This window comes from Lactuca sativa, chromosome 9 (genome assembly GCF_002870075.4).
Source record: "Lactuca sativa cultivar Salinas chromosome 9, Lsat_Salinas_v11, whole genome shotgun sequence".
Lineage (NCBI taxonomy): Eukaryota > Viridiplantae > Streptophyta > Magnoliopsida > Asterales > Asteraceae > Lactuca > Lactuca sativa.
In genome coordinates, this window is record NC_056631.2 from 147,201,237 (window position 1) to 147,213,245 (window position 12,009).

The 12,009-nt window shown below is 36.5% G+C and overlaps 1 protein-coding gene across 1 annotated transcript; it reads right to left on the minus strand.

Annotated features, from left to right (window-relative positions):
• Nucleotides 1-8,307: 8,307 nt before the first annotated feature.
• LOC111904782 (dolichyl-diphosphooligosaccharide--protein glycosyltransferase subunit STT3A-like) lies at nucleotides 8,308-9,558 on the minus strand. The gene is made up of 6 exons (XM_023900506.1): nucleotides 9,497-9,558; nucleotides 9,193-9,400; nucleotides 8,950-9,093; nucleotides 8,678-8,864; nucleotides 8,495-8,592; nucleotides 8,308-8,412 (listed from the first exon to the last, which is right to left on the minus strand). The coding sequence occupies exons 1-6, from the start codon at nucleotides 9,556-9,558 to the stop codon at nucleotides 8,308-8,310; spliced, it is 804 nt and encodes a 267-aa protein (XP_023756274.1).
• Nucleotides 9,559-12,009: the final 2,451 nt, after the last annotated feature.

A 12,009-nucleotide genomic window follows, 5' to 3' on the forward strand; every position in this document is an offset into this window, starting at 1 on the left:
TACTTTCATACAAATTAAGACACATTAATACTTATGATCTCACCAGCTTTAAATCTGATACTCTCTTTCAAAGTAACTTGTATCCTCAGGTCAACCGTAGACAGCTACCGAAGCAAGGTTTAGAGAAGATGGAGCTCGATTAAGACTCATCTTTCATTTTGATTATACTTTAGTGTCTATTATAATTTGACAGAAAACACTTGTATTAAAATTATATTATTAATGCAATGGATGATGTCGTTGCTTGTTCACTACTTTTCATTGTTGTGATACTGTACATGACGTCCTCCACCCCAGAAAGTTTCCGCCGTTCTTGGTTTTGGGGTGTGACAGATTGGTATTAGAGCATTGTTTATAGTGAATTAAGTATATCAACCCATAAAAGATATACTAACTATAAATACATAGGGATTAAAAATACTCTGACCAAGAGTTTATGCGTTAAATATTAAAATATTTAATTTAGTATACGTGCCTGCATTCATACTAAAATCAGTGTCACTAGGACAGTACAAAAGAATTACGATTGTTGGGCAACACAGGTGGACTTAGAGACATATAGTCAAAACTGGGAAGATATAGCCTGATCAACTATATTATCCGAGGGTTGACTAGCATGTTCCTAAGTGTATTTGTGTGGTTGCAACAAGTCTAAAATCTTACCAACAATACTACAATGAGAACAGTAGAACATAACATTAAACTTAAAATACTATAGGAGTATTTGGTGTTACTATAAGTACTTTATACTTGAGAACTAAAATGGGATCTACATTACTAAGTTGATAGTTGCTAAGTGGATACACTAAGACTATATGTAATTAGGATGCTATAGACTAAGAATCTGTGAAAATTTTACTTTACCCCTATTCTGTGTGAATTTGGAGTTAAGGTCACTTATTCGAAGGCCTATCCCATTTCGATTACATATAACTGGTATGCACTTCCCAAATAGCGATTTAAATAATGAAGATTTTCTAAATAATTATCTAGATAGTTCGTCTAATAATTATTTTCTTACCCCAATTCTCGCGTAGATAACATGGCTGGACTCCATCCCCACGACAACTAGTACCTTCCGAACGAAGTCATTGCTGGATGGTTTGGAGAAGAACCAGAGAATGATCATCATATCCCTGTGAATGATCACCATGATGAAGACCTTTCAGACGATGCTAACTCCGAACCCAAGGTGGAGAACCTACCCCAGGCAGCTCCCTTTCCAAATCCTAACTCTCGTCCGACTTTTCATGGCCCGACGCCTCCATGGGTGGAATGCTTGGAAACATTGAGCCAAGGACAAGATCAGCCCATGCCATTTAAAGGTGACTGAAGCTTTTATGACCTGAGCAATGGGGGCTCAGCAGACAGAATCTTGCCAATCTTGGTCCGTAGAGTGGCCCGAAATGATATTCAAGGCAAGACAGCCTTACATCAGATCACTGAAGTGGTCACTGATGCGATAATGCATACCCTCCATACCATTCATCTAGAAGACGCTCGCGAGAGATCCGAGAGAAACCATGAAACCCTGCTGCAAGCACTGGCTAAATCACGAGCCGAAGTCATAGAACTCCGAGTACGCCAGAGGGTGTACGAAAGACACCTACTTGAGGTTGAACGTCAACTGGCTGAACAGAGAGTTCACCAGAGGGATGACCGTCGCTCGTAGAAGATGCTTTACTTTATTTTCCTTGTTAAAAAGGGAAATTGTTTTCTGTCTATGCCTGATGTGGTATTTTCTATGAAACTATCTTGTACTGTAAGTACTTTTGGTTAGGTCTTTATGCTGTCAAGAACTATCTTCTCTGGGTATGATGTAAGACCTTTTACAAGGTCATTTTCCCGAACTTTTACGTCCTGAATATCAAAGATATTGACAGTCGGCTAACTTCTGTGTCATTTTCTTATTCAAATACTCTCATCAAACTTTCATTGGAGTCTATCTGAAACATGCCTTAGTCAAATCATTGGACTATAGCAATTTAGCTCTGGAGACATTTCCAAGTCTCTTTTAGTGGTTGGACCAAGTTATTCACCAACCAACGATACCTCGGCTTGAACGACAAACGTCTTGAGACCATTTTACGAACACTTCCATTCCGTGTTAGGACTGCATCATAGAGATGTAGGTCAAACTTTCCAGAACACACTCTTACTCCTTACTTGAACAATCGAAGTACATTTAGGGTCAACCAGAATCGCTCACAAAATCCTTATCTTTCATGTTACAGAATCATGTCTTCATCAGGAAACAATCAGCCGAACAACGAAACCTCCGCTTTTCCTATGGACGCCGCTACTTTCCAAGCTGCAGTTACAGCTGTCGTGGTGGCTGCCGTGACACCTGTCCTTGCAAACCGTAACGCTGCTTACATGAACAAGACTGATAGTGGAGTTGACAATCTCGATCGTAGTAACGATCTGAGAAATCAACAAATAGTAACAGTCGCCACCGCCCAAAACAACAACTCAGAGTTCAAGAAATGAAAACGTCAATCCCAAGTAGAACGCAAGCGATTTCAGAGAATTTCCATGCAAAAATAGCAAGTGGAAACCGCTGCCATCCTAGTACCGAGCAGACCATATGAAGGAACACACCCGAAGTGCGACCGGTGCAACTATCACCACAAGGGAATTTGTCGAGTCCAGCAATGCAATAATTGCAATAAGGTGGGGTACATTGCTCATTTCTGTAGAACTACCTCCACCACTGGAGCAAGCCTAGTTTGCTATAGTTGTGGTGAGGCAGGGCACTATTACAGAAATTGCCCAAAAGAGAAGATCAACGAAAGCAACCGTGTCCCCATGACTCCTACTCGACAGTTCACTTCCACCACCAATGTTGGTGCTGCTCAGATATGTCACCGATGCGGTGAAATTGGGCACCTCGAGAAGGATTGTCCAATAGCAAAGAACTCAGGCGCTGATGGGAAGATTCTCAAGATCACAGCTGCAGGAGAACCTACTCCGGACCCACGTTAATGTAATTTAGGCATTTTTCGTTGTAACAGACTTATAAACCATCCAAAACTAGTGCAACTAGGGTCTTACCTTTTGCGAGATCCTGTCGGTATAGGGATGCTCGTGCTGCATATACTTGTCTTTTGTAGTATACCTCATATGCAGCAATGATCTTGTAGTAAGTCTAAAGTACCGTGACTCTGTTGATGGTTGCACGCTTGTGTTTTGTGTGTAACACCTTATGTTCAAATCTAATGTCTTTAATTTCCCTTATGATTCCGACATTATCATGCAACTAGATTCAATGTGATCCACACCATACCAGCTTCATAAGTACATCTCTTTCTTAGTAAAAGTCTTTTTAGCGAAATCGTCATATCAGAACACCGAAGTACTCATGCATGGAGTACCTCACAGTTCCTTTCCTTTCCGAAGAAACCTCCGAAGTACCACTCGTACAGTACGTGAGGTTCAATCCAAAGATCCATACGGTTGATTTGTCGCTGAAGAATGTATACATAGGGGCGTTATATAATCAAGGTTCTACAGGTTTAGAATTGATGATTCCACTTTAACTTCTTTTTCCTCGATGGGATGTGAGCTTAATGAAGAATCAGTTATTCGACTACCTTATCAATCTTAATTATATACGACTCGTATACACGAAATTGTGATCATTGAACCAAGTATGGATTCAAAAATTGAAGAACTGATTACAAAGTTTTTAAGCAGAATGAATACTCGTAACAAGCTTATTCTACTTCTAACCTCAGTCCCTATTTATAGGCAACCTGAGTGTACAAAAAATATACTAAGTCTAGAGCAATACACTTCGCACAAAATGTGACTTAGTAAAATAACTAACATGCGAATACAAAGAAACAAACACTTCGACTTTTTACAACTTTAAGACTCTACATTCTCCCCTTTTGTAAACAGTAGAAACTATTCAGTTTGTGAGATGTTGAATAGCTGAGTGCATTGTTCTTCGAATTTCAGAATACCAAGTAATTATCTTCTTAAACGCCTTCTTGTCTCCTTCATTGTTCTTCTTGCAGTTATTCATACGAACAATAAAATTCGTATATTGCGAAGAAGTATATATTTCAATCTCTGAGACTTTGAACAAAAACTTCTTGGGCTTTCCTTTCGTATCTTTCCCTGCGAAAACCATTCCAAATGGTTTCAGACATATTTCCCCATCAGCATACTTTCGTAACTCTGATTGAGGTAAGGTTGATTCCCAGGCAACTGTTACTTTTCTTCCGAGACCCACTGCAAGCTCTTCATCAGTCAACGCCAAACAATCATAGTAGTTATCTATGAATATTTTGATATTTGTGAAACCAAATCTGAACACATCAGTATCATGTCCTTTCAACTTGTTGTCTTGCATGTCTTTTAGAATGGATGCCACTTGAATGAGATCATTAAGAGTCATTAAGGGAAAATCAGCAATGGTGAAATCAAATGCCTTGTTGTCTGCTCGAACCACAAAATATGGAAAGTTTTGAAGCATATCTTGGAAGATCACATCCTTCTTAATGCTTAAAACTTTCTTGATCTTCATTAAAGACCAGACCTCATTATGAGCCTTCGCAAGTTCAGCATGAAATCTTATCTTCAAATAAGTGTAATCATCAACATTATCAAACTTTTCACTTATGTTGTACTGTGCCGTAATAAACATCATCTCGTTTATCGGAAAATCAAATTGGCTTCTATCAGAGTTCACAACATCATAACTCTTCCTTGGCTTTTCTCGAACTCATATAAATGATTCCCCAACACTTTGGATTCAATTGTTTCATACGAATAAAACTTCGCAAGATCTCCTTTGTCTTCGTAGAAATTTCTTCATCCTCAACCTCTTCAGATTGTAAGACTTTAGAAGACTGAAACTGTTCTTTCTTTTGTGTTTTCTTCTTCTTCTTTGAGGATTCTCCGGTAACTTCCAATAAGACTCTAGTTTGTACAGCTGGATCAAAAGTTTTCATATATCTAACCAAAACTTTGTGAGTTGGGTCCACTTTGCGAAGCATCGCATCCGGAATGCGAGCTACGTTGGTGAAGATATTTTCATCATCTTCAACAACTTTTGGGAATTGATATAATGAAAATTCTGCAATCTCTCCGCCCTCAGGAACTTGGATACCTTCTTTTTCATACACCTGCTCAAGAATTAGACTCCAGTACCTGGCACACAAAATCCCCTTCTCAGCATTTGTGTTTTCAATACTTTTGACAAACTCCTTCCACAGTTGAGTTCCATAATCCACACTCACATCATAGTACAAACCCATCACCATTGCATACACTTCCATCCGACCCCTGTCTAGTCCAACAGTCCTCCCTGTCAAACACCTTAGGAAAATACCAAAAAGAAAGTTCCACAAGCAGGGTAAACTTGACTTTCTAAAATCACTTATCTTTTCAAGAGTAGGTTGATGGCCCATCTCATTGAACATGAAGATAATTTGGGAATTGATGGGTTTAAAGAACGGAGGGTTATTGGAAATGTTCAAGAATTCAATGAACATCTTCTTGTTCAGACGAACCCTCTTGTTGTTCATCATGTTGAAGGTAATAACATCATTGGCATAGTTGTATGATGTTGTTGATGCCACCATTGACAACCATGTCATCGGAACTGGAAAAGAACTGAACACTGCGGTTGCTAAAAGTGATCTTTTTAATGCAACAATCAACATCTTGAGTTCTTCTGGGTAAGATGAGACTTTAGGATCAACAAGATAGTTGGTGCTTTGAATCTTCATAAAAGACTGTGAAAGAACTTCGTCTGTGTTGGATTGAGTAGCAGCCATTGTTAGGGTTTGAAGAAGATGAAGATTCAGAGAATTTGGGAATGTTTGTGTTTATCGCGTAACTGTATAACATAATCCTGAACCCCCTTTTATACATAACCCTGATTGATTTGAATTTGAAGCGGGATGCATTTAATGATATCCAACGTGGCACCTTGAAGATCGGACCATTACAGCGAAAAGTTATCCATGATTCAAAAAGTAGCTGTCACATCTCCTAGAAAACCGGACAGAATACCATAAGTGTCATACACACAGCCTGTGAATATTCCCGTTATAGAATTGTAACCGTTAGAACCCTTCGCATGGAGGCAAGGCTCTTTCACTTTTGGGATGTAAAGCGAAGTCATATGCCAGACTTGCGAAATCATCAGCCTGAGTTGGTATTACTCAGAACCTCAAGGATTTCATGAGTGCAGTGTTCCAAAGAAATAAGATAAGAAACAAAATAAAAAATTTTGGAATTCTGTGATGTCAAAAATTCAATTTGACACAAAAGCATTAAAACCCCAGGCAAAGGTTTCTTCGACAATCATCAAGAGAGATAATCAACAGGTTGTGTATGTTCCCGTGAATTACAATCGAATACTTTTTGATAAGTATCAAAGGGCTTCTTTTTAAAAGTGATTTTTGGGTTGGTTTAAAATTTCATTACATATCAACCTTAACATAAGGTGAGAAATTGTAACTGAAATTACTTGTATGACCAGTGTAGTCAGTGACAAGTCGGCTTTTGAAAATGTTTTTCATGACTAGGATATGCGAATGAAACTCACACTGAAATCATATTCAAAAAAAAATTGTTGTATTGGATCTTGTTAGGTAACAAACATCGTGGGTTGCGAATGTTTGATCAAGACCACGCATGCGAATTGAATATGATTTGGAGTTTCGAAATTTTGGTACTGAAACAAAAGTTTCATTAATATCTGGAACAAAGTTCCCCGTCAATTCCTTAAATTGAAAGATGTTTGGGTTTCACGTTCATCACGGACTTATGATGTCAGATCATTAACACAGAATGTTTGTATATCTAGGTCTTGATGGGTTTGATCAGAGACCTCTCGGACATACGTCTTTGTGTGTGATTTGTGTTAAGAATTTTGTGATGAAAAACATTGGTTATAAGATTGAATGTACCTCTGTTATGTGTGGACCAAACAGAAAACTCTTAACTCATATGAGAAGAGTAAGGTAGCTCTTTTGACTAATGCGAATACAAACCTTATTGGTAAGAAATTTTCATGTGATAATTTCATTAAGGCTTTCGTTTCTTACACATAGAGTCCACTACTAGAAAAAAGGCCTTTTACGACGCTCATTGGGCGTCGTAAAACGCTCAGACGACGCGCAAATGCGTGTCAAGGAAGGCCCTGTCATAAAGAGAGACGACGCGCATTTACGACGCGCATTTATGACGCGCATTTACGACGCGCAGTTACGACACGCAATGCGTATCAAGGAAGGCCCTGTCATAAAGGAAGACGATACGCATTCGCGTGTCGTAACCTTACGACGCGCGTGTTAATGACACACAATGCGTATCAAGAAAGCCTCTGTCAAGAAAGGCCATGTCATAAATGAAGATGACACGCATGTTTGCGTATCATAATTTTAAATGTTAAAAAAAAATTATTTTTTATAGATTTACTAATTTTCAAATTAAATTTACATTTAACGCCTCACAATATAAAATAAAATATCATATACAAAAAATATAATCCATTTCATAAAATTTAATGTCATATAAATAAAATACCATAAATAACAAAGATAATTCATTTCACTAATATGTCAAATACAAATAATTATTATAATAGTGAGTAAATGTTATAAAAAAATGAACTCAAGAGAAGCAGAATATACAATTGCATTATCTAGCTTACTATCTGCCAACAACTCTCCGTGTGTTTGCTTTTTGTTTGAGTCTCGTTTCCTCCAAAACTACTAGATACAATGGCTTACCACTTCAGATGCATCAGGAGTGAGTTCAATAAAAGATCCAACATCCCTATAACCCTTCTTTCTTCCCAACCCAGGGACTTTTTCTATTCTTCAGCAACTGCAGGTATACACACATACAGAGAGAAAGACAGAGAGAGAGACAGAGATAGAGAGAGAGAGAGAGAAAGAGAGATAACCTTGGCATGTGTCATTATCTCTTTAGCCTAAGAGAAGAAATTATTGTTGTTGATGTTGCACACCAGAAACAAGAGATTGTGAAGAAACCTCTCAGAGGAGCAAGTCCAAGAAACTTGCATAAACTTCAAAGTAAACATACATGTTATATTTTATATTGTGATTCAACATCTACCAAAGGGTATTGTTGTCTTTTAACAACAATATAGCGGAGATGATTAATAAATTTGACTCAAAAACCAAACATATTTGAAGTTGGATGATGATTAATAAAAACCAAACATATTTGAAGTTGGATGATGATTAGTAAAAATCAAACATATTTGAAGTTGGATGATGATTAATAAAGTTGACTCAAAAACTAAAAGAAAACATATAATTAAAATGACCTTAAACGTAAATACCTGAAATAAGATAATTTGTACATGAGACTGTTAAGCATGGTTGGAGTCGCCTGTGAGTCAATTCTGTATTGACCATCTCTCTACAACAAAAATAATAAAATTTAGTAAATAAGAATTAAAATGAAAATATTTGAAAAGAAATATATTTATTAATTTATTTACCAGATAATCAGGTTCCTTGATGTGTGGGAAAACGCCTCCTCCAATACGAACCATCCATAGGAATTTATTTATGTCATCGCTAGGGTATCCCACGAGACCTAACATTATTAGATATTAAAATTTAAATATTTTACGTAATTCCTTCTCCTGAATTTGTAAGGAAAGAAAATTAAGAAAACTAACCACCAAACACGACAAGTACGTATTTCACATCCAAGGAATTGAAAATTTGCCACGCGTCCTTTTCAGGTGATGACATGGCAGTGCCAACTGTCGCGATATGTGTGTTGTTCCATGTGTTGTTATCAACAATGACAGTGCGGTTTGCCATTGCGGTTGTTTGGTAACCGTAGTCCCACCAAGATGCAACCTGAGGGTATTTAATCTCTTTATTACATTTTTACCATTTTTTTAATATAAATTATTTGTTAAATTTTGAAATAATAGAAGCTTACCTTGTCATCTACTTCTGTGTTATGGCTTAACCATGCATAGGCCTCTCTGAAATCATCAAAAACATGAAGTCCATCATGGGAATGAGATGTAAGCACAATTGAAGGAGCCGAATACGCCTCTCCTGCAGCCCAAACACTATGGACCTATGACAATTCAGTAAATTTAATTTTCAAGGGTATTTTGGTCTTTTTCCTGTGAGAGAATTTAAAAAAAAAGGAAAAGATTAAAGGAAGTATGCTTACAACATAGAAGGCACCGAGCAAGACAATCAAGAAAAGAGCAAAGATGGATGCCTCAACAGGCAAGACCAGGGGCATTTTTGTAATTTGGGGTTTCACAGAAGGTTTTTCGATATTCTCCTTCTCCTTTTTCTTGTTCTTTCTAGAAGGTCTTTCCTTCAACAAGTCTTCCTTTTTCTCAGGCTTGATGACGTCATTTTGTGGGGATACACTTTATTCTTGTTATAATTAGTAGTAATAATCTTTAAAGGACAACACATTAGTAAAATATTCTTCATTTTTTCTATTTCATTCAAACACATAATACATTTTAGGCATTTTTATTTGCTGATTTTGCAGATTTTTGATAAGATTTAAAGGGTTTCTCATTATTAAATTAAATTTGGTTTTCATATCACCTTTTAAGCCTTCTTTATGTTGTAATGCAAGGAAATGGTGGCATATATTGCTAATACACTGATCTTCATCTTAAGGTATGCATTCTTTAAAAAAAAAAATTATTGTATTTCATTATTTTGAGACACAAATTAATGAGAGGAATAACTTGATATGATTGTTTTGTTTATTCTATTTACAGTGGAGTAGTCATAGCTGAAGGTATACTTGGAGGTGATAGTATTCTTAAACATGAAAGTAAGCTCTCTTATGTCTTATTTGTTAAACATGAAATTAAGTGTTGTATGGGTAAAGTGATGAATGTATGAATGATAGAAAAATGACCATTTTACCCTTCTGTTTAAAAGTGATCTGACATAATAATCGACTGTTTAGTTGAGAATTGTTATAAAAAGAAACTGAAAATGATCACAGTAATACAAAATAAAAAATTGAACTACGTGATTAATAATAATATGTAACAATCCTCAATGTGTCTTAAAGTCTCATGTTCTTATTCTGGAAATAACTACATTAGTGTATCCACTTTCTCTTAACATATTTAAGCATTTTGATTTATTTATATAATTTTTATTATGTGTTACACAGAAAGTGCTTGGGGATACCTGATCCTTCTGTATGTTTTTCTACAAATCTCAAGGGGTATAGTGGTTGCATCATTATATCCATTTTTAAGATATTTTGGTTGTGGATTGGATTGGAAAGAAGGTGTTGTACTTGTGTGGTCTGGTTTAAGAGGTGCTGTAGCATTGTCTCTTTCCCTATCTGTTAAGGCAAGTTTTTTTTTTCTTTCTACTTTAACAACTGAAAATTTGTCTCTTATGTGGTTGAAAAAGTAGGTTGCTATAATCAGATACTTACATCAGTCAGGAGACTATCAGATAGGCTAGAAATGTAGTATTTAATTGATCTTGTACAAACATCAAAAGCTTCAGAAAGTGCAATTCCAGACATTATGCATGCAGCTGGAGCAAGCACAAGCATCAGCCTTACCTGTCACACCATTTTATAAATATAACAACTATTAATAACTCAATTATAAAATATTAAATATATAAAGTATGAATTATTTTTATTAATAGTTACCATGACACCAGAGAAATAAACACCCCATTTGCCTAATGATACTTTAAAAACTTAATATTTGGATAAATACAAAACATCCTCAAAAAAGACATTCTCAACAATATCTCAAAATGGAACTTGTCTCCATCTTCAAAATGATATTGTTTCATTGTTTTTTCTTGCATGGTACTTTTTTATATTATATGTAAATTCAATAGAACATAATGTAGTAGAAGAATAAAAAATAAACCTGTAATTACACAAAGGACTTTGAGGACTCTGAGAATCAAAAGTTTTCACTTTTGTGAGGATTTCTTTTCCACCTGTCACTTTGTGTGGAAAATTTTCTGACACAACAGGGTTCGTCTCATTATTGTTTGATCCTTCAAGATCATTCTTTTTCCTTCTAAAAACTCCCCATAGATAGTTCTTCCCTTGGAATCCTGCAAATCCAATAAAATCATTTTTTAGTCAATCGAATGGAATCTCAAATTCCAATTCCGATGGAATCCACAAACAAAATTTAAAAACAAAATTGTTGTACCTTGCTTCAATTTTCTTTCCTTCTCGATCAAAAGTGATCGCTTGCTGCTTCTTTCTTCTTTCTTGCCTGCTAACATGTCACACAGTTGTGTTGTTTTCTTCTTCTTCTTCTTCTTCTTCTTTCTTCTTATCACAAAGACCTAGCACCACCGAGTCCTTTTTCCTGCTTCACTCTCTACAATGAATCTATCTCTCGGCAATGGAGGTGATCGGCTCCAACAATGATCGACCTCTTCTCTCCTGATTTGACTGGGGAGATTATTGGGAACAAAGGGAAGCCAGCGCGTATACGGAGGTGATGACAATAAATCGATTGACTGATAATTTGAGAGAGAAAGAGAAGACCCACTTGCTAGCGATTTGGATGAATAGTTGGCTTAGACTAAGGTATTTGAGGCTGTCGATCAGTTTTAGGAGAGAGACTATGAACGATATCTATGGTATAGAAGAAGAAGAAGACGGCGACGACTTGACTTTCTTGTTCACAAGATCATGAAATTAAGTTTTACCTAGTATTTTTTTGAGAGAATCGCTTGAATGTGGGGTGAGAGAATCATGAAGGCGAACCTTCGGAGAAGATGGAGAATGGGGGAGAGACGAAGCATCAAATGGCTGAAAACCATAGTAATAGTTATAATTCTTAGGGCACGCTATTAGGGAAATAAAGATGACCCAAGGGCAGAAATTTGTGGAGAAAAGAATGTTGACCTCTGTATGGCTGCCATCTAGTAACAACGCTATTGATGCCATTCCTTCCATTTTCGACTGTTCATCCTCCACTTCCTCTACTGCTACTTCTTCACCATCTTCTATTTT

Bases quoted from the DNA above. Each gene is read 5' to 3' on its own strand.
- LOC111904782 (XM_023900506.1), bottom strand. From the start codon at position 9,558: ATGAGAAACCCTTTAAATCTTATCAAAAATCTGCAAAATCAGCAAATA. The intron at 9,094-9,192 runs GTAAGCATACTT...GAATTGTCATAG, and splicing joins TGCTCGGTGCCTTCTATGTT to GTCCATAGTGTTTGGGCTGC. The intron at 8,593-8,677 runs GTTAGTTTTCTT...TAATAATGTTAG, and splicing joins CGTACTTGTCGTGTTTGGTG to GTCTCGTGGGATACCCTAGC.